This window comes from Ursus americanus, chromosome 29, assembly GCF_024610735.1.
Source record: "Ursus americanus isolate L20-20 chromosome 29, mUrsAme1.1.p, whole genome shotgun sequence".
In the NCBI taxonomy this organism is placed as follows: domain Eukaryota; kingdom Metazoa; phylum Chordata; class Mammalia; order Carnivora; family Ursidae; genus Ursus; species Ursus americanus.
The window spans coordinates 12510914-12534983 of NC_142155.1; the positions used below are offsets into that span (position 1 = coordinate 12510914).

Sequence of the window (24070 nt, forward strand, 5' to 3'; positions counted from 1 at the left end):
ATAAATAGCAGGCTAGAGGAAGTGGAGGAATGGATTAGCTGCCTGGAAGACAGAGTAATGTAAAGTAATCAAGCTGCGCAGCTAAGAGAAAAAAAATACGCAAAATGAGAATATTCTTAGGGAACTCAGCAACTTCATCAAGCACAATTACATTCATATTATAGGGCCCTAGAAGAAGAAGAGAGAGAAAGGGGGGCACAAAATTTATTTGAAGAAATAATAGCTGTAAACTTCCCTAATCTGGGGAAGGAAAAAGAAATCCAGATCCAGGAGGCACAGAGATCCCCTAACAAAATCAACCCAAGGAGGTCCACACCAAGACACGTAGTAATTAAAATGGCAAATAGTAATGAAAAAGAGAGAATTTTAAAAGCAGCAAGAGAAAAGACAGTTATATACGAAGGAAACCCCATAAAGCTATCAGTTGCTTTTTTAGCAGAAACTTTGCAGGCCAGAAGGGTGGGGCATGATATACTCAAGTGCTGAATGGAAAAAATCTGCAGCCAAGAATACTTTACCCTGCAAGGCAATCATTTCAGAATAAAAGAGTGATAAAGAGTTTCTCAGACAAACAAAAGTTAAAGAAGTTCCTGACCAATAAATCAGCCCTAAAAGAAATGTTAAAGGAAAGACGTCATAAGGGTAAGGAAAGTAGGAAACACAAAAGCAGTAAAAAAAAAAAAAAAGGTATACTGTAAAAATCAGTTAAGGGATTCACAAAATTAAAGGATGTAAAATATGACATCTTATACTTAGAACATGGTGGGGGGGTTGAGTAAAGAATGGGTTCAAACTCAAGTGACCATCAACTTACTATAGACTGTTATATGCAGAAGGAGTTGTATACAAATCTAATAGTAACCATAAATCAAAAACAACTAATAGATATGCAAAAAATAAAGAGAAAGGAATCCAAGTATATCACCAAAGAAGGCCAGCAAACTATGAGGGAGAGCAGGAAAGAAAGGATCAGAGAAGAACCACAAAACAACTACAAAACAAGTAGCAATATGGCACTAAATATATACCTATTAATAATTACTTTGAATGCAAATCAACTAAATGTTCAATCAAAAAATACAAAATGACAGAATGGATAAAGAAACAAAACCCATCTATACGCTGCCTGTAAGATTCTCATTTCAAACAAAGACACATGCAGATTAAAAGTGAGGGGATGGAGAAACATTTATCTTGCAAAGGGATGTCAAAACTAAGCCAAGGTAGCAATATTTATATCAGATGATATAGACCCTAAAACAGAGACATAAAGGACACTATATAATAATAAAGGGGACAATCCAACAAGAAGATATAACAACTATAAATATTCATGCAACCAACATGGGAGCACCCAACATAAAACAGTTAATGACAAACATAAAGGAACTAATCAATAGTAACGCAATAATAACATGGGACTTTAACAGCTCACTTATATCAATGGACACATCATCCAAACAGAAAATCAACAAGCAAACAGTGGCTTTGAATGACTTGCTGGACCAAATGGATTTAACAGATACATTTAGAACATGCTTTCCATCCTAAAACAGCGGAATACTCATTCTTTTCAAGTGCATATAGAGCATTCTCCTGAATCGATCACATATTAGGCTATAAAACTAGTCTCAACAAATTCAAGAAGATTGAAGTCATACCATGCATCTTTTCTGACCACAATGCTATGAAACTAGAGGTCAACCACAAGAAAAAATCTGGAAGGAGCACAAATACATGGAGGTTAAATAACATGCTACTAACAATGAATGGGTCAACCAGGAAATCAAAGAAGAAATCAAAAATTACATGGAGAGAAATGAAAATGAAAACACAATGGTCTGAAATCTCTGGTATGCAGCAAAAGTGGTTCTAAGAGGAAAGTGTGTAGCCATACAGGCCTATCTCAAGAAGCAAGAAAAATCTCAAACAACATAAACTTACACACCTAAAGGAGCTAGAAAAAGAACAAATAAAATCCCAAACCAGCAAAAGGAAGGAAATAATAAAGATCAGAACAGAAATAAATGACATGAAAACCAAAAGAGTAGAATAGATCAATGAATCCAGAAGCTGGTTCCTTGAAAATATCAACAAAATTGATAAACCTCTAGCCAGACTCATATGAGAAAAAAAGAAGAGAATTCAAACAAAATCACAAATGAAAAAGAAGTAACAACTGACACCACAGAATTACAAATGATTATAAGAAACTATTATGAAAAGTTATTGGCCAAAAAATTGGACAACCTAGAAGAAACAGATAAATTCTTAAAAGCATATAACCTCCCAAGACTGAAGCAGGAAGAAATAGAAAATTTAAACAGGGCAATTACTAGCAATAAAATTGACTCAGTAATCAAAATACTCCTGACAAACAAAGTCCAGGGCCAGACAGCTGGCCAGGTGAAGTCTACTGAACATTTAAAGAAGAGTTAACACTGAATCTTCTCAAACTTTTCCAAAAATTAGAAGAGGAAGGAAAACTTCCAAATTCATTCTTTAAGGCCAGCATTACCCTCATACCAAAGCCATATAGACAACACAAAAAAAGAGAACTACAGGCCAATATCCCTGACGAATACAGATGCAAAAATCCTCAACAAAATATTAGCAAACTGAATCTAACAATATATTTTAAAAAATAATTAAAACACCATATGATTTCTCTCATATGTGGAATTTAAGAAACAACACAGATGAACAAAGGGAAAAAAAAAGAGACAAGCAAAAAAACAGACTCTTATCTATAGAGAATAAACAGGTGGTTACACAGGAGAGGTGGGTAGGGGGATGGGTGAAATAGATGAAGGGAATTAAGAGTATAGTTATCTAACAAGCATTGGGTAATATATAGAACTGACAAATCACTATATTGTACACCTGAAATTAATATAACACTGTATGTTAACCAAACAAAAAATTTTTAAAAAAATTTAAGTGTTCATTTAGTGTCTTTCTCCCTCAATAGGCTTTCTGAACAATCAGATTGCATTCTATTTGCACATTTATTCTGAGAATAGCCCTAAAATGGAATCAATTATAATACTTCGATATATACATATGGAAATCAACCAAGAATGGAAGATTTGCATAAAATCAAAGTTATCTACCTAAAGACTAGAAATCAAATTCTAGCCTGATGCGTTAGTTCAGGTTTCAAATTGCAGGATTACACTGCCACCTAGTGTAGACAAATATTTTCCCAGAGTGTGAAAGCTAGTGAATGCATATAAAATTTCATAGGATGCAACATAAAACAATGTTCACTTAAGGGTTCTTTGGTAAAAGAGAAAGAGTGATTTCAGAATGAAGGATCTTTCTATATTTTATTGATAAAAGGTAACATGGATCCAGGAACACATTTTATATATTTTGCTTGATAAATGAGAGTAGTGCAGAAGGGAAGCCTTGGATTCTGTACATCATTCTGCCAAGTAAATTTCCTTAATACATGTAATGTAAAGAAATTAGTACAATTTGTTTTCATAAGTGTGAAAGTTCCCAGTATATCTTTCTTATGGGTGCAACTGATATTTATTTTAAAAAGTTATTCTGCAAGTAACTATTCAAAAAATTCAGTCTGCAAGTCCATATCAGTTATAAAAAGAAAGGGGTAGCTCAATGGAGTTGAAAACATTACTTCTACAAGCAGCACTTCTCACTGGACCAGTAGCACCAGCATCAACCTGGGATCTTGTTAGAAATATAAATTCTCAGACCCACCTTAAATCTCCTGAATCAGAAACTCTGGGGGTGAAGCCCAGAGATATATTTTTATCCTCGGGTGATTTTGGTATATCTTTGGGAACCACTGTTAGAAAAGGAGGGTTGACAGCATGTAGAAAAATATGTTGAATGACCAGTATGTGAGGTTTGAAGATGCAAAAGAGGCTTAGGACATGAATCAGCCGCTACAAATTGAAGATCCACATGGCAGCAAATGTAGCAACAAGTGTTGGAAGCACATGTGTGGTGGAGGGGATTTGATTTCTCCTTTCCTTGGGGTAATGCAAATGCTCATATTTTAGAGCAAGCAAAAGTAATACACCAGAAGCTTGGAGGTGGTGGTGGTGTTTATGTTAAATAACACATTCTTGTATTAATGGTCCATGGCAAGAACATATTCATTTGTGAGAGATTCAGAGAGAAATGGCTATCATCATGAGGCCCTATTTGCTTGCTACATATGATTAGGCTACAATTACAAGTATAGAACCAAAATAAGCAGATTAAAATAGAGCTTTGATTGTGGTGAGATTTCTTTACAGTAAAACTTAACTCAATGCAAAACTGTGGGAGTCCTAGTTTTAGCAACTCTCTGATTATTAATCAGCCTCTCAGCGAGATTTCTTTGATAAATTTCAAGCTCTAGCTGTGGCTAATTTGCAGCATCCTTGCACAACTGCTATGTGTCACTAGACATTCGAGTCTTTTATTTTTAAAGACAAGATATATAGAAGAGAGCTTACAACGAGATACTATTGGGAAGCTAATTTTAAAAGGGTGTCTTCTTAGTTTTAATCTATAAAGTAAATGTGGGACACACGATATCTTTAAAAAAATTGTGTTTATGGTAACTTCACTTCAAAAGTATACTTAAAAAAATATCATTGTGTTAAAACTAAGGAGCATTCTCTACTATTCTATGAACTTTATGGGATGTCCCAACTATTGTGCCCTATGCCAGGAAATAAGGGGAAATATATATTTTGACACACCTTGTGCCTACTGTATTCTAACACAATGTTTTTAAAACCATGGGTTGCAACCCATTAGCTGGTCCTGAAATCAATTTATTGAGTTGGTCACCATCATTAAAAAATGAAATAGAATAAAACAGAAAATAGACTGCACTACATTTACATGGATAAATACTGTCTTCTGAAACTTGTTTCAGTTGTGAATATGCACATATACTTATCAAATCCATTCAGTCCATCCTTCAGCAATGCCAGAACCATTTTTCTGAAGACGTATCTAAAAAGTCATTTTTGGCTTCAAACTCTTCATCCAGCTCCCTTAATAGCCAGAATAAAGTCCAAACTCTTTCAATATCCCCTTACTCAAAGTCTCCCCCATGGTCCTTCAACTTGTCATTTCAAAAAAAAAAAATCACCATATATTCAGTTACTCAAGCTTAAAAACCAAGTAGTTCCACCTGCCCTCCTCTCCTTTTCCAGTCCACCCTATCAGTCTTGTCTCTGGATTCTCATAAAGTCTGAGTCAAAACTTATCATCTCAGAGGAGCCTTCCCTTACCCCTCAATCATGATCAGCCTCTAAACCTACCCCTGCCTTCCTCTAAAACACATTGCCCACTTTTGTATGTATTTTTAAAGATTTCATTTTTTTGACAGAGAGAGAGAGCACAAGCAGGGGTTGCGGCAGGCAGAGGAAGAGGGAGAAGTGAGCTCCCCGAGGAGCAGCGAGCCTGATGTGGGGCTGGATCCCAGGACCCTGGGATCATGACCTGAGCTGAAGGCAGATGCTTAACCAATCGAGCCACCCAGGTGCCCCGGTATATATATATATATATAATATATATATAATATATATAATATATATATAATATATATATTATAACAGTTCCAATTCAAATTATCATGTCTATTCTTGTAAATGTATTTAGTATCTGTCTGCCTACAAGCTGTAAGGTCCATGGGGGCAGGGACCTGGTCTTTCTCTGCTGCACCTCTGTACTGAGACCAGCTCAAGGCTCATGGTAGGAGAGTCACCAATAAATATTTACCAAATGAAAGAGCTCCTGAATTAAACTTGGGGTTCCTAAAATACTCTCTTCTACCTTTTTGTCGTGGTACCTGCTATTTCTTCTGCCCAGAATGTACTATTCCCACTTGTTTTCTTGGTAGGCTTCTATTCACCCTTTAAGATTTCACTTCCTTTATGAAAAGTTTCCTGATGCTTCTGGACTGAGTTCATACTTGTTCTCAGTGATGCTGCAACCTTATTCCCTCACTATTTTGCAGTCATTTTCATATTGGACTTCCCAACTGGGCTGTGAGCTTCCTCAGGGCAAGGTGGTTATATTTTTGGTACATATAGTCATTCAATAAGTGTTTGCTGAATGATTGGGTACACAAATGAAAAAGAGTAGATGATCAAGAAAGATGATTTGTGATGATGTTCCCTGTTATAAACTGTAAGTAAGTAAAATTCTGGATTTCCAGAAAGGGAAAGGTGTGTGTGTGTGTGTGTGTGTGTGTGTGTGTGTGTGTGTGTGTGATAGAGCAGTGTGTGTTAGATGAGGGAGGGAGTAAAGAGGGATGAAAGCACAACTATTCTGTATAAAATACTTCTATTTACAAAATGGATAATTTTCAAATATCACACTGTCTTAGTGCATTTACAATCTTATATAATTGATCAGATTTCATTTCCACATAGTTTTTCAGGAACAAACCTGTTAGGTAAAGTGAGGGAGCAGTGTTAGTGATAAAAAAGCTTATGTGTCTAATTTTAGGGTGCAATCTGACCCAGACCAGAGAGTGTGGGGTTTGCACTGCTCCCTGTGAGACTGTCATGTCAAGTTATGAAATATGGTTAATAGAAAACAGGGACGGTGGACACTGGGGAAGGTATGTGCTACGGTGGGCGCTGTGAGTTGTGTAAGACTGATGAATCACAGACCTGTAGCCCTGAAACAGATAATACATTATATGTTAATAAAAATAAATAAATTAAAAAAACATAAGACAGGGGTGGAAAAAGGAGAAAAAAGTGCCCTTAAATGAGCATGTGTGTGTGTGTGTGTGTGTGTGTGTGTGTGTGTGTGTGTGTGCGTGTGAGAGAGAGAGAGAGATCTTGTTTTCTCTGGACTTATATTCTTTCTTAATAGAGCTGTTGCTTGCTCTTCATCATTTTACATAAAACTGCCAAGCTGGAATAAAGCCAAACCACTTATAAGAAAACCTATTTTCTTCTCATTTAAAAAATCTTTTATAAAAGTCCCCCTTCATTTGCCTTCTCATTCTAGCTGTAGAGGATTCTACAAAGTGAGAGGAGGAGGGGACAAAAGCAGAAGTGAGATATTTAAAACACTTAACAAAAGGATTTCTCAAACACTTAATTATATAGGAAAATCTGCCTCTCTTGTTTCCCACAGTAAATAGTAGTAGAGGATCTGGACTACAAATAAAGAACTTAAGTGGAGAGGGTCGCTTTTGAAAATGTCCCTTCCCCTGTGGATCTAGGGCTGGCTTACCTTGTGTGATTTCAGGGAGGTCGCCAGCCGCACAGTTTCTCTTCTGAAGTCCTACCATTAGAAGTTCAGGGGTTTTCTCGGGTTAGCAAACTGCTCCATTTACATAAGCCCTGGTCAACTTTCAAGAAAAAACTAGGGTAGGACCATTTATAATTCTGTGACTCAGCCAAAATGGCTACCCTTGGGAATCATAATTTTGATAGATGGAAGGAGAATGACAGGACACTGTGGAGAGCCCAAACAACGTGAGGAAATGGATGTCCTGATGCCAGTGGGGAGACAGGTAGGTCATGAGTAGAAAAGGAAAGGGGAACAAATGGTGTGATGTTCAGGTTTACTTGGTTCTCAGCTCATCAGGGGAAACAAATTTTTCATCGAGCTGAGGAAAGCAGAAGAAGAAAGGATTTTTTTTTTTAGAAGAAACAAACAAAAAATAAGAAATAATACCATTTATTTTGCAATTGAAAAATTAAATTGATTTAAAAATTAAAGAAATTTCAAGAAAACAAAACTACTTCACACTAGAGTCCAAAACTTATTAAGATCATTGGATCATCTGAGCCTGAAAGTCTTTGATTTTGGAGTGGATACTGATGTCCCCCAAATTGGGACAAGAAGCAGACCATCCCAAGTGTATGGGGTGGAGGCTCTCTCTTGAAATACTCAGGTTCTAGAGAGAGGATGGGTTTGTATGACTTGGTGCTAATAAAAACCTTTCTCTTCAGGTCTGTGCTCATTGTAATATGCTCTCAACTTGTTCATAGAGGAAAATATGTTGCTTATTTCCCAGGATATTCTGCTTAGCTCTGGTAATTATAGAGTTTAAGAAGAAATAAAAACTAGGGGGCTTGATGTTACATTTTACCAAGATTTCTACCCATGAAGTACAGAGACCTAGCATGTATTGAGTAATTAATTAGCTGCGCAACATTGAGCAAGTTACAAATTACTTGATTTTCTGTGCCTCAGTTGTCTCACCTGTAGAATAGGAATAATTTTAGTTTTACTTAATAGTGTTTTGAGAATCAAGCATTATCAGGCTTTAAGCATTTTCAACAGAAGGGGGCAAAGAGTGAGGCTATACTAGCTATGATGATGATGATGATGATGATGATGATGATGATGATGATGATGATGATGAAGAAGAATGACTGTTTCCTGAGCCAGGCATTAGACGCTGCTATTTTGTTTAATTCTCAAAACAGTTGTTTTAGGTAACTATTTTCAACCCACTTTTCATTTAAGGCAACTGAGTTACAGACAGATTAACTTGCCCCAAAACATAAAACTAGTAAGCTTCAGAACAAATGGAGATTCAAATCTAGGTTGGCTGTGCACCAAGGCACCCATGAGTTCCCACATCTCTGCTTTCCAGTGAGCCCCTCTTTACCTCAGTCCTCTAAAAGCATTCACTGTATTCCTATAGCAGTTCTAAAAGCTTCCACTGTATTCCTATAGCAGCTTGCTTGAGTTTTTCTGGTGAATTTCTCCACATCCTGACTTTTTCTTTTCAACAAACTTTCCCTTGCTAATTCCTCCTTCAGTGTAACCTTGTTAGCTTTGAGGACACACCCCTGGCTAGGCCTGGGCTCACAGGGCCGCCTCTCCCCACCCCTTCCCTCTGCTGTGGTTTAAAGTGTCACCAGATGCCCCAGGTTCACTCCCTTTTCTTTAAGCCCTTACAAGGGCAGGAGGAACCAAGGCTGGGCCCAGAACCCATTAGTGCTGGGGTGACAGTGAAGGGGTCTTGGGGGGAGCAGTGACCCCCCCCCCACAACCCCTTCATCACTAGGACTGTTGGGACCAAAGAAAACCGGTTGGGAAAATGAAGAACTTTTGGTAAGACCTTGACATTGGAAAGACGGGTGGGGAGAACGGGTTGGGGGTCCTCAGAACCAAGGGTCTGTGTTCCTGCAGTGGTGGTAGGATGAGAGAAGGTGAGGGAAGATGGGAGAAGGGAGAGGAGAAAGAGAGAGACCCAGACAGAGAAATAGACAGAGAAAGAAAGGGAGACAAATGAGAGTGAGACAAGAGAACAAGCATAAGAGAGGAGAGAGACAGAGAAAGGAGAGAGAGCTATTAAACTGAAGAAGGAGAAATACTAAGGTGAAAGAAAACATAGACAAGGAAATAGATGTAGAAATGGTGAAATAGGTAGATATGGAGAAAGTGAGATAAAGCCAACAGCAGTCTCATGATTGTTTTAGTGTAGGAGCTGGAAATGTGAGAATTCATTAAATCTCTCAAGATTTCAAAGCCAAATGGAAAAAATAAACTATACTGAGATTTGATCACCTACATTAACTGTGTTTACCCTATTTCAAAACAATTAAGTAGTTCCCACCTGGAGGGATTCTTATTTGAGCCATTTTCTTTTCTCCTCTTCAGGAAAATTCCAGTTTTCTTCTTTGTGTGCAGTTTCCTGGGATCTTGGGCATCTGCAGCTGTCAAGCGTCGCCCAAGTAAGAGCCACAGTTTCTGGATTTTGAAATATCACTTGTTCCCAGAAAGGATCAAGCAGGGTTGTGGCTGAGTGAGGACTGAGTGATGCATCCACGGTCCTCCACAGCCTCGCTCTTCAATACTGCTTTAGCCATGGGTTTACTCCATGGCTAGTTTTACGTGGTCAGTGTTGGGTATAGAAGAGAAGTCCTGGCTGTGATCACAATTGGCAGGAAAGACAAGCTGTGTACTTCGGTGCCTTGCACAGTGCCTGCTTGGTTCATATGGTAATGTTGGGTGGGTGGACCGATGGATGGGTGAATGGATGGATGAATGACCTGGGGTCAGTGGAGGTGTAAAAGGTATTTTGATATACTGGGATGGCTGAGCCAAAACTTGTAGCTGGAAAATGTTTTTTCTGAAGTCTAGGAAGTCTCTGTTGTCAGGTGAGTCTCAGCAGGGTGCTGGGGTTGGACAGTTACAAGAAGCCTTCTTAAAAAGCTTTCTCCCTGCAACTTTCTACCTGTGTAAGGAGCAGCCAATTTAATTCTAGGATTTCTCATTGAAGTACATGTTTAATCATCTTCATGATTCTTTTCTTTTTCTCATTACTTTTCCCCATTCTAGGATGCTAGCAATAGTCTAGTTGGGACCCTTTTTTGATCTCTTGGAATGAATTTGTAAAATTAAAAGCACCCTATATATTTTATTTTGGATTAACGAATCCCTAGTCTCCCCCCAAACTCCTCTATTTAACAAAGATTCCTAAGAACTCCACTCTCCAGAAGTCCCATTAACTGGCTCAAGGCTGGCTCTGGATTCTCTTAGGAATTCTAAAATTTGTGGTGTTTAAGGAATATTTTCTAGTCCAAGCCACCAGAAGTTTTCCAAACGGCGTCTGACGCTGTGTCATTCACAACATTGTACAGCTCTGGTTCCAAAAGGAACAAATTCCTAACTTCTCCCAAAGGAATATTTTCCCAGTACAAATTATTAAAACTTTGCACCTTGTTTCTCTTCCAGGATGAGTTGAAAATGAATTAATTATAATCACAGAGTCATAGAGTTAAAGCCAAATACACTAAGCAAGCTAGTTGGCATATTATTCTCCTTTAAATAGTTGTTCAGCTCTTATTGTTACTGATATATCTTTATGGTCCTTGTAGGGGTTGGGGTAGGATGACATGCTATCTCTTTTGCAGGGTTCCCTGTTAATTCAAATTCGAATGGTGAAAATGAACTCTGTCCAAAGGTCAGGATTGGCCAAGATGATTTACCAGGCAAGTAGCCTTGTATCATATTGAAAATGCATACTTTCTATAAACCTACCTATATTCTTTTATTTGGGAAGGTTGTGGAAAGGAATATAACGAATCTCATTTTAGACTTCTTATTTTGTGTTCGCTTTCTGTAGGCTTTGACTTGATTTCTCAGTTCCAGATAGATAAAGCAGCATCTAGAAGAGCTATTCAGAGGGTAGTGGGATCAACTGCATTACAAGTGGCTTACAAATTGGGAAATAATGTAGACTTCAGGATTCCAACAAGGTATATAAAACTATTTTATCTAATTATCTGCCTCAAATGCATTTTTAAAAAATGAAAAGCTACGCAATGTTAGAAAATCTTCTCATGCTCATTGCTTCTTAGATCATGATTTGATTTGAAGATGAAGAAATATATTTACCTATCTATCTTCAGTGTTCAGTGTCTAAATATGTGAATACTCTTTATGTTTTCAGTATGTAATTTACTTTTCATTCCAGGGAGGAAAAAAAAATCACTGAAACCATTATACATTGATTCAGGACATGTTCTTATTACTTTGCTCTCTGTTTTTGTATAATTTGTCTGGTTTTAGCTGAAAGGACCCTCTGTGAAAAGTGCCAGAGGTTAAGCATAAATTTAACTAGGAACCGCGGAGTGGTTAGAAGACTCACAATGGTGCTGTTCAAGCGTCCTGGTGCTGAAACTGAACCACACATGTACTGCTTGGCTCCTCGCAGGGATCAAACAAAAGCAAAACTAGAATAATGATAACCGAAGCAACGGTAGTGATGATAATTTAAAAATCCTCCACTTCATTTACCTCCTTCTCTAGAACTATGTTTTTTATCCTTTAAATTATTTATAACTGTGGTGCTTTAGTGTATGTAAGTGTTGCGTCATGCCATTGTTATGAAGGAGCTTCGGGATTTTCAGTTTTATATCACTAAATACCTTATATGTAATTACCATAATTATTGTACGTTTTAGTGCACTGCAAAATAATTGAATTAAGATTCCTTCGATAGGTGAACAAGAAAATTAGGGTTTTGATAAAATTAAGGTGTAAAAGTCAATAATGATTACTTGTAACAGTAAAAGGGTATTATAAAAGCTCTAAATGTTTACAATAATGAAAATTTTGGTCAAATTAGAATATTCCGATGTAGTCCCAGATTGCAGATAGAAATTCATATTTTGAATATATGAACTACACTTTTTCTAAATATGAACTATATTTTATAAAATGACAATAGTGCACTGCATAAGCTTTTTAAAATAAATTTACTAATTAAAATTAAATCTCATCCTCATCATAGCCCTGTGGTAGAGACATTACTATCCATATTTTATGAAACAGGAAACTGAGGCCAGAAAATTTAAGTTACTTACATGAGGTCCCAGGGTTGGGAGGTCCTAGAAGGATTGAAATTCAGGCAGAATGGTGCTCCAACCACTATTCAATACTGACCCTGGAAAATTATTCACATTTGGAAAGATTATAGGCATGATTGTTATCATACAGACTTTTTTTTTGCTTATATTTTCTTTTCATGCACAGAAGTGCTAGTTGTATTCTTTTTTTTTTTTTAAATAGGCTCCATGCCTACCCCTAGTTGTGTTCTTAAATAAGCTTTTAAAAACATTTTTTTCTTTCTTTAATAAAATAAACATGATGCAAGACCCCCCAATGCTGACCTAATTCCCTCTTCTATAATTTCAGGTACAATCTGGACGGTCATTAACTAACTCTAAGTTCAGATATTGACCAACTTGAGGCCACATAAACCCGTACCTCCTGCTTATCTTTGCTGTTGCTCTTCTCTAAGTTCCAGAGCTGTCACTAAATATTTTTCACAGTATATAACCAATGTCCATATTCTCTATCTCCTTCACTCCCTGTCCCCCAAAGACTAAAAACTCTGTTTTACTGGCAAAGCTTATTAAAAGATGAAAAAATAATTAGGTAGGAAGTAGAAAAAAGTAGGAGAAAGAAATAAAAAGAGGAGGGGAGAGCCAGAATGCTGAAATAAATGGAGTCTCAAATAGGTAATAAGCTTACTTTTGGGCAAGCACTTACACTATCTTTGTTTCAGTCCCTTCAGCATAAATTAGGAATGATAATAACTGTGTCATAGATTTGCCACGAGGAGCAAACGTTAATAAGTTGGAGAGGGTTTGGATAGAACCTGGCACACAGTGGTATTAGTTAAGTATTCATTCAAGTAGTGGAGAGCACTACAAGGAGAGAGTGTGTGCAGATGGGAACCTTTTCTCCTTAGTGGATTCTTTCTTTTCAAGCTGTCCTCCCAGTCCTACTCATTCAAAAACCAGGTGGCAAGAAAAGTAGGGACTGGAGTTGCTCTCAGACCATGCAGGGAATAGTCTTGGTTTAAAGGAAATTTCTATACTGAAGAATATAGGTTCTGAGGAAATGAAAACAAAACAAAACAAAACCTTAACAGGATTTTTGTGGGAAGGAAATGAGAGAATGGTATATAAAGCTGATGTGATAGAATCACAATTTACTTTCATATTTTCAATTTCTTGGAAAGATTATGAGACATAATTTTTTGCTGCTTTTTATTCTTTATTTAGACATAATAGTATCATATTCTCAACTCAAATTTATAAACATTTCATGTTTGTTTACCTTAACAAATACAATTCTTAGCTCTTTTTTGGGTTAAGGTCATAAACAAACGTTTCAAGGTCTAAAGTCTTCTTATCTTTTATTCAAACCCTTATAGTTCTTCCTTTAAGGTATTCTGTGCAGACTGTAACATAATGAAATAAATCATTTATAGATCCAGCTTCTTTTATATTATGTATGCTGTCAAGTTTACTTATCGATGTGCACAGCATATTTGCAACAGAATCTCAGGCGTTCAAAAAAGACAATGCTGCTGACTGGTATATAAATTAGACTTGTGAGGACTTCTAAAAGGTTTTAAGTATATATAAATACATATATATATTTTATTAATTTGAACACTGAAAGGAATTTTCTTCTCTTATATAGACAAATTGTATTACCTAGCTTAAAAGATTAACAACATGATAATCTTGATTATACTTGTATATATACACAAACATACACATATATATTATTTTCATGTATATGAAGAAAGAGAGCAGATGGATACCTTTGATTTAACAATATGTCTATAAATGAACTGTTCTTCTAGCAACATCAGTCACCAACTCATTTTTTAAAAAAGTTTTTGGCATTACAAAACCAAGTCAGAGGTAAATGGGGACGTTATGTTCTATCCTACCTTCAACATAATCTCTTTGCTCATTTAGCAGGAAAAATGAGGTGAAGTATAAACTGGGCGAGATCCTCAGTCAACCTCATGATCTCTTTGCAAAAGAGTTGCTTAGACAAGTTACTGTGACTTGTGGAATCAAAGCAAAATAGATTTGTTTTATTTAGGGACTGATAAAATTCTACAGCCTTGCTCAGTGCATCTGTAAACAAATACATTGGTAGCATAGGTTTACAAAAACCTAGAAAAAGAGGGGCACCCGGGTGGCTCAGATGGTCGAGTATCTGTCTTCGGCTCTGGTCATGATCTCAGGGTACTGGGATCGAGCCCCATATCGGGCTCCTGGCTCAGTGAGGCATCTCCTTCTGCCTCTCCCCCTGCTTGTGTTCTGTTTCTCAAATGAATAAATAAAATCTTAAAAAAAAAAAAACCTAGAAAAATAATGCTTTAAGGAAGAGAACAAAACATTAAGATTTATCTTTCTTCTGTGAAAGGCTCATGCCTCAACAATAACTATATTTAGACAAAAAAGAAAAATTCTTTAAGCATCTGGTTAAATCCAGATCATTAAGTGAGAAGAATATTAAAATAACATATTCATAATTTAAATGGATACTTGTCAAATTTCACCATTGAATAAAACTTTTAAAATTTATCTCCCAGCTCCAAGCTAATTGAGGTCAGTTAAATGAAATGTATAAACTTCTACAAGGTTATATAATTATACACTAGGCAATATATTACACTGCCTTAAGTGAACCTTAGCTTCTTCTCTAGAGGTTATTCTGGAATATGCATCTCCTGAAAAGTTTAAAGTCAAAGGAAATATGTCAAACAAAATCTATATTAACCGCTGTGCCACCCAGGTGGCCCCTCAAACAAAATCTATATTAAAAGTAAATATCAAAATAGATGTAGACATCTTTATTCTGGGGAAACAGTTCTTGCACACATTTTTTTCTTCTTTAGCTCCAAACAGAATCTTTTTAAATGTACATGTTAAAACCTCCTGTATACTTTTTTTTAAAAAATAGATTTTATTTATTTGAGAGACAGAGAGAGCAAGCATGAGGGGGGAGGGGCAGAGGGAGAGGGAGAAGCAGCCCCCACTGAGCAAGGGGCCCAATGTGGGGCTTGATCCCAGGACCCTGAGATCACAACTGGAGCCAAAGACAGATGCTTAACCGACTGAGCCACCCAGGTGCCCCAAAACCTCTGTATACTTGGCAAATACTTAATGAATTGAAAGCTTTGCAATAAGTATAATACACATCACCAGTGATCATTTAAGAATGTGTATTAACAAAGGAATTCACCCAGTATTATAAATAAAAACAAAGTTGTTTGAGAACAAAGGTTAAAGAAGTACGTGGATGCTAAAAGGGTGTTCAGATGAAAAGCTTCATATTATTGTTATTTTTATAACATCAGCAAAGCAATGAAATTTGTTGACATAATTGACCCATTTTATTGAAGGTGTACAAAAGTATTTGCAATAAAGTAAGTTATATTAAACATATAACCGTGCTATTGTGAGGGATGATAAAGTTTGATAGTTAAAGATAGAAAATCTTAGTAAGTTGAGTAATTTCACTTATTGCTAAACATTCTTGGAACTGAATAATTTTTTGGTTTAGAAATTCTTGAACCCCCAAAATATATTTTAATGCAACTGGCAGTAACACATGCCAATACAATAAATTTATATGTTATTCATTTTATAACAAATCAAATCAGCATCCACTCAGATATTTCTTCTTGCCTTTCTCTTTTTTTACTTTCACAAGAGGGGGCTATTTAACAGGAGTCTGACCTGAAGGAAGGTTATTCGGGGCTTTGAGTCCTGGTCTGTAACTATTTTCAGAAATGTCAAATATGATTATTTGCCAAACAAAATTAATGCTCAGTGTGCTCTAACATGCTCAGTGTGAAGGAGCTTCTCAAGTCTATACAGTTACTGATACTCAAAATGCATATGTGGGTCTTGGATATAATTGTGGAGGGAACAACCCAAGCAATTATGGAAATAACAAGTACTCCTAACAATGTACTATATTAAAATAAAAAAAAATGAAAAGCTGCTTTAATTAAATGGCTTTATTAACTAGTAGAGCTGATCTGGATTCCAAATGATCTCTTCTTTAATTTGTAGAAGAAATACTGCCAAGAACCTTGCAAGAATGTGTTTCTTGGCTCAGATGGAATTGCTGAACAGGAGCTCTTTAGGTAGCATAAATAGTAATATTGTTGGGGTTATGTGGCATTGGGAACCCTCTTTAGCTATGAGGAATGGGTTTTTTTTTTTAATGTGTATTTTAGGATGGAGCATTAACATACATGAATGATTGAACTTCTCTGAAGGTTTTTACGGACAGTCATGAAAGAACAAACAGGGCACAGTTTTTCACACTGTAGCCTTTCTGTAGGTCTAGAATCTACGAAAGCATAATAAGGGAATATGGTAATATGCATGGGTACAGAAAACAAGACTTTTATTTACCGTTTTCAAATTTTACTCAGGAATTTATATCCCAGTGGTCTGCCTGAAGAATACTCCTTTTTAACTACTTTTCGGATGACTGGAGGCACACTTGAAAAGAACTGGAGCATTTGGCAGATTCAGGATTCCTCAGGGAAGGAGCAAGTTGGCGTGAAGATTAATGGCCAAACAAAATCTGTTGCATTTTCATACAAGGGACTGGATGGAAATCTCCAGACTGTAACCTTTCCAAATCTGCCTTCCTTATTTGATTCCCAGTGGCATAAGATCATGATTGGTGTGGAAAGGAGTAGTGCTACTCTTTTTGTTGATTGCAACAGGATTCAATCCTTACCTATAAAGCCAAGAGGCCAAATCGATGTTGATGGCTTTGCTGTGCTGGGAAAACTTGCAGATAATCCTCAAGTTTCTGTTCCGGTAAGTATAAAACCATACACTATGGTTGATTAAAACAAAACCGGATTGCTTAAAAACTAATACTTCAGGTATCTTAGATAATCATCTGAACATCTTAGCCAATGAACAGTTATTCATTTTCAAAATTCATTCAAGCACTTACTCAAAAAGCATTCAGTGCCCGTTTTGAGCATAGCAAGTATCAAACGGAATGGGCAATCAGAGAAAGTCAAATAAATGGCTCCTGATCTTGAGGAATTTCAAGTCTACTTGGAAGATGCTACATGCCGACCTGGAGCTCCCAGAATCCTTCAGAGGCAATGTAAAAGAAGTCAATACTGATGTGGTACACATTTTGCATAAATAGCTAATAAGAATATTCAAACTAAGGTTAAGATGAATGGTGAATTCGGTAAGTCCAGAATTCTGTGCTTATTGAAGGCAATGAACCTTGAAATAGAAGGATCTGAACTAGCTGAGGGAAAGAGCATTAAATAAAAAGGAAGTAGAGAATAAGGGGCCCAGTCAAAGGTCTGGAGACCAGCTGGTTTGGATGAAATGTATATGTGAAAATGTGTGTGTGTGTATGTGATGAGGGGAAGAAGGGTAGGTGATACTAACTGCAGGGCATGAGAGAGAAGGTTAGGAAGCCATATGGTATCTGATTAACAAGAATGAAAAGTATATAGATGGTATAATATGTATTTAGAAGTAGGTCTTGCGTGACATATAAAAGTAAAAAGTAAAGGATTTTAGAACTCTGTTCAGGATTTTGCTGTTGAGTTCCATGGATATAAATGTTAGGAATTATATAATAACAGAATAATTGTGCCAACTAGAACCATACAGTTCTATCATTTTGAATTGTTAAACTTTCATTGAACAATCCTTTAAAAGGATATTTTATAATGCTATTACAGGAATTTAAAAAATATATCTTATAGGATAAATGTTCTTTCGGGGAACTTAAAGAATTTAGAGCTCAATAAACTATTGATGCCAACATATTCTCTTTCTCTCTCTCTCTCATACAGAACTGTTAAATTCTAGTCACAAAACTCATATCGTGGCATGTAGCAGGGGTGATACAATGATTTTGAATTGTTTCTGTGTACTTCTCCAAAGGAAAAAGGTTATCAGGCTCTCAGTAATGGAATTGTTCAAATAACGTATTTTCAAGGGAAGAATTGTGATTAGTGTGAAGGGTAGTGTGAAATTTCTATATCTGTGAAGGACAGGAAGCAATTTGTAACTGCCACTTTACTGCTCTGGCTTGTAGACACTTGAGAAAGTATTTCTTCAACTAATGAGTTATCACACCTCAAGTGGCTGGGTTAAAAAGCCAATGGGACCACTATTGTGCCATCTTGAAATTTTGTGCAGCAAGATTGTTGCAATGGCATGGGATTGGTTTGCAGACAACACCAAACTTCTGCAGTATCTGTGTCATTTCTGGACCATGTGGTAAGGGCAGGGAGACCTTAAGGCACCTCTTTAATATAATGAACATCAATCAAGTACTTGCGAATTGATTTATTGATTCACTGGCCTGAAAAACATTTCAATTTTTTTTGTAGTTTCAAGTTTTTATTTAAATTCCAGTTAATATACAGCATAATATTAGTTTCAGGTGTAGAATTTAGTGATTCATCCCTTACATACAACACCTGGTGCTTATCTCAACCAGCGCCCTCCTTAATACCCATCACCCATTTAACCCATCCCTTGTAAAACATTTCAAATCATTATAATTCTGGATGCGAGGACATTATTAAACTCTTTGATTGCCAGAATGGTAAAGTCTCAATATTACTTCAATATATTATAGTCTAGTTAATAATGTTATAGCTGATTGTAGGTTTTCTGCCAAGTCTAGTCTCATATCAGAGTGGAGACCAGTTACGACCAGTTATCCTCTATTTTATTCTGTCATGTGTAGGCATGCAACAAAGAACCTGGCAGCTGATACTATATTTTGCCTCTGGTCCACCAAGGAGCTTTTCAAAGTCAGTACACAATAGCCAATGTTAGAAGTAATTGAAACAGGCATGAACAATTTTTTTTCCTTTATACTGAATTTTCACTCTCCCACAAGGAAAGACAAAAGGGACTTGAACCTAAAGCTTCATTAAAATTTCATATTTGATGACATAGTGGTGGTGGTAGTAATAATAACTAAAACGGGTCAAAGTTATAGGCCAAAAAAAATCCTATTTACATCCAAGGACTGACAGTGACAATGTCAAATTCAAACTTGTCACCAAAATGTATTCCTCAATTTTTACCCTATATTAGACAAAGAAATTGAAAATTCTATGTAAGGAAAACGCATTTATGCTTTTTAAGCATCTTAATACCCTTAATATGCCATTTTTAGTTTCAAAAATGCTTTCATTCCCATTAATTTATTTTATCCTTGCAACAATTTTATAAGATAGCAAGCGCAGATAGGATTATCTCCATTTCTCAGTTGAAGATGTGACTTCAAGAGGGCTTCTTGGCTTGTAAGAAGCCATGTTAGGCATAAAATTTCTAATTTACCTATTTTCTGCTGTACCAACTAACTTTCCTTTGAGGAAAGTAAAAATCTGTATAACCATATATCATTCCTTTTAAAGCACTTCCTCTCTTTCATTTTGGAAGGCATTTGTGCATAGAATTTTCAGAATTTATTTTGCAGGACAAGCAAAATAAATGCTTTCTTTTTTAAAGAAGGAGGATTGTACGGTATAAAACATGTTCTCAGACAATAATCCTACTTGTTCATTAACTTAGTAAATTTGCATCATGTGCCTATATACTCGGTATACAAAGTTAAATAAATCACAGATCTTGTCTTCTTCAGTTCAGTCCCTTGAGGGTGAGGGGTTGAGATAAGTAAACAATGACAATACAACATGATAAGGATCATGATAGTGATTGGAAGCACGTGGAAGAAGCTCCCCACTCAGATCAGGCCAGGGAGGCATGAGAGTGGAGGTCAATTACGTCTACTGTAGAATCAGGTACAATCATGTCTACTGATGTTTAGAGAACCCTGGGGGCTGAATGAGCATTATCCAGGAGAAGACAGGGTCCAGTGTTCTAGGAAGAGGGGCTCTCATTAGGGAATTCCTACATATATCAATTCTTCCCTTTCCAAGTTTTATTAGTCTTCCCACACTGCTCCTTACTTTTCTAGACCAAGAATAGTTAAATACTCATACAAGTTCCCAAAGTCCAAGTTCAAGTGTCCATGAGTTGATCCCAAGCCCTTGTTTTTACTCTTGTTTTATGTTTTGGTTTCTCACCAATTTGGCTGAAATCTGAAGTTGCTGGCTATTACTGAAGCTTAACATTGACCATATATCCCTTAGAAGACTTAGAGAGGGATGAGTAATAATATCCTTACATTCTGGGAGGTAGAAGTATACTGATAGGGCACCCTCCTCTCCATCTGGAGAGAGCAAATTGTCAATATTTATGTGTGAGAAATTTTAAATTAGAGTGAAATGTGCTAATAACAAAAAAAAAACCAATAAAGAAGAGTATATTTTTCTATTTTTCTTCATGAAATTGGATTCATTCTAATCTTTGACATTCCAGATTAATTGAATACTTTTCTCAGGATCAACACTGGCTTCTCTTTAGTAAATAAATCAAAAGCAAACATCCCTCCTAAAGGTATTAACAAATGTCAAAAGGTAGCCCTAGGAACTGCATAATAAAAAATGCAATTGAAAACAACATTTGATGGAGCACTAATGCTAAAAGACTCATTTATATTGTACTTGTTTGTGATTTTCCCCATATCTATCCTATCTTGTGTCTCTTTCCCTTTTCTAAATTGGAAAAGGAAACCAATTTCAAGAGGTTTTTCATAAAGCTTGCAGTACAGGGGCTCACGTGATCTACAACTCAAACACCTTCTCATCATTCATGGTTATTTAGTGGGCTCAGAGCATTTTATATTTTTTCCCAATGTACTGCTGTAATACATTGTTAGTTTGATTTTATAGCAATAAATCCCATATTTCCTATTCTCCTTTGTGCCCATATTTTAGGATGGTGGCATTTATCCCACTGCAAAGCTCAGTTTTCTGGCAGCATACCATAAAAACGTGTTATTTTATGACAGCTTCTTTATTGTTTGTTGTCAGCATGATTGCCTAGGAGAGTTATTTGGTACAGCTCTATTAGAAAACAAAGTTAGCCTTTCTCCTTTTTCAGGGATGTACACTAGGGGTTTGGGCTTAAAGAAGGGCACAAGTTTATGTGGTTTTACAAATACATGATTCAAAACCTTTTTCTTTTTACCTATGCTTATTCAAAATAAACCAATGTGGAAAATAATCAGAAGATATAGTGCCTTTAAAAGTATATTTCAAGAGTCCTACTCTATGTTATTTTTGTTAAATTCAGAGAAAATGTGAGAGCAAATAGAAAGAACTGTCAAAACTAGTGATAGAGAAGCTATCAGTCCTTTCTTCTACTCCATAGAATTAAATCATACTAATCTCCACACACAGAAACACTGAAAGTTTCATAAATGATAGCACGGGAAAATCATCTATGAGGTTGTGGTTAATATTCTTTTTGGTATTTAAGAAATATTGTAGGAAAGTTATTTTTCAGTGATATAAGAAATGCATACTCTCTACTATGCATAATATCTAAACTATTAGGTTTGCTTATTAAGTTGTTTTTTGACAAATACTCCTTTTACAAATATTCTTTCACTTGTAAGTATGAAATAAATACAAAAGAAATAGTTATGTTATGTATACATAACCACAGGAAATTCTCTTTACAACACTTTGGTGTGATTTGATGGAATATTTTTTAATACTGACTGTGAAGACAATTTTTTGGAGATAAAATCTAGCTTGCTGCATTGTAAACCATATTAACAATATCAGCTGGATTTTCAACAAGGTAGCAATGAAATGACAAGCACACAGAAAAAAATCTGCTAACATAGGAGGGGCCATAATCAAAGGAAGGGACTATGATAACTAGAATATAAACTAAATGAGGGTCAAACTTGCTTTTAATGGAAAATTGAAAACACTGAAATTTTTTATTGGCCTCAGCTGTGCCCATACTGTTGCAATAACAAAAAAAAAAAAAGTGCTATTAGTTTTCCTATTTCTACTAAAATGTATATGGGCTAAGGTCATAAAAAAAATCTTTGTTATGTAGACTGGGTGGTTGTAAGTCAAGAGATTAATTCAGTGTTTTTGTTCCTCCTCTTTGTGTTAATCTCTGTGTGTTTGGTTTCTTTGGTTACAATGTGGTGTCAAGAGAATCATGAACTCTTAAAGCTGGAGGAAACTTTGATTGTATCTACTCCAAACCTCTAAGTTTACATGTGAAGAAACTGAAAGCCAGACACAGGAAGGGGTTTGCCCCAAGTGATAATCAAACCAGAAGATAAATCCTATCAATTCTTAGTTCATGATAGTTCACCTTTATATATTCATTAATTAACATTTGGTAACTATTTATTAAACATCTGTTAAGTTATAGACAGAAATTAAAGCTCCAATGGTGTTTACATTCATTCTGGGGAGAGGATATGGACACAAATGAATAAATGAGTAAATGTATAGAATGCCTGGTGCTCAGGAATACTATGGAGAAAAATGAAGCAGGAAACCAGATGCTTGGAGAGAAGGCCTCATTGAGAAAAGAACATTTTAACCTGAAGGGGTTGGGGATATTAGCATGTGGCTCTCTGAGGGAGGAGGGTTCTAAAAAGGGAGAATATAGAGTGAAAAGGGACTTATGTTGGTGTTATCTGTTATGTTTGAGGAGGGCACGGAGACCAGTGCGGCTGAAGTGAGACTGAGAGAAGTAGCCAATGAGCCTGGAGGGGTAACATGATGGAGTGAGGGTGGGGAAATTGTGTTAGCATTTTGGCTTTCATGCTGTGTGGGATGGGAAGCTATCCAATGGTTCTAGAAAGATAAAGTAATATGCTCTCATTTTTTGAAAGTATCTCCTTGGCTGCTGTTTTCTCAATAAAATGTAGGGGAAGAGAAGGACAGGACACTTAGGAGTACAATATAAGGAGACACTTAGAGACTACTGCAATAACTCAGGCAGGGCTGGTCTTGGTTTGGAACAGGGCAGTAGAGGTGGAAGTGGTACAAGGTGGTCAGATCCTGACCCATTTTGAGGATAAAGTAAACGGATTTGAAGTGTAAGAGAACAAAATCAAGAGTGACACCAGTATTTTTGGAGTGATTAATCAGAATTATATAGTTGCCATTTATTGAGATGGGAAAGACTATGGGAAGAGCAGGTATCAGGGAGAATATCAAGAGTTGGTTTGGAACCTCTAAGTTGGATCAGGATTTTGATCACTATTAGACATCTAAGAGAAGATGCTGAGCAGACAGTTAGGTGTGTTTTCTGGTGTTCAACAAGCAGGCCCAGCAGGGGATAGAACTCTAGGAGTTGTCAGCGTATATATGGTGTTTAAAGCCATGCAGTGAAATGAATCACTGAGAGACGAATGCAGTAGAGAAGTTCCAAAACTGAACTTGAAACAACCAACATTTAAAGGTTGCTGAGATGAGGGAGATTCAGCCAAAGAGACCAGAAAGGGCAGCCTGTGATATCGGAGAGAATCAGGAGATTGTGGTACTGACTTACAGGGGAAATAAAATTTTAAGGAGAATAGAATGGTCAACTCACTCAAACGCTGTAGACAGATAAAATTAGATGAGGACTGAGATTTGATATTGGATTCAGAAACCCATGAGAGTGACTTTGTGAAAAGACCTATTGGAGTATTGGGAGTGAAAGCCCAGTTGGAAAGGCTTCAAGAGAGAATAGAAGGGATAAGAACTGCAGGCAACAAATACAGACAACTCTTCTGGGTTTTAAATGGAGAAGAGCAGAAAACAGGATGGCAGGTGAAGAGGGATGTGGCATGAGGGGATGATTTTTTTTTTTTAAACGGGCAGATAACTGAGGATGCCTCACCA

The 24070-nt window shown here is 36.4% G+C and overlaps 1 protein-coding gene across 2 annotated transcripts in view; it reads left to right on the top strand.

Moving 5' to 3' along the window:
• The first annotated feature begins 1825 nt into the window (after positions 1 to 1825).
• Positions 1826 to 24070, top strand: part of COL9A1 (collagen type IX alpha 1 chain) — an 88809-nt gene continuing 66564 nt past the window's right edge. The window contains exons 1-5 of one of the 2 annotated variants that reach the window (XM_045805310.2): positions 1826 to 1839; positions 9613 to 9686; positions 10869 to 10946; positions 11081 to 11213; positions 16721 to 17117. In XM_045805310.2, coding sequence (XP_045661266.1) covers positions 1826 to 1839; positions 9613 to 9686; positions 10869 to 10946; positions 11081 to 11213; positions 16721 to 17117 — 696 coding nt within the window. Of the gene's footprint in view, positions 1840 to 9040; positions 9064 to 9612; positions 9687 to 10868; positions 10947 to 11080; positions 11214 to 16720; positions 17118 to 24070 lie in introns of those variants that run through there. The other variant, XM_087856902.1, reaches the window with a different exon arrangement.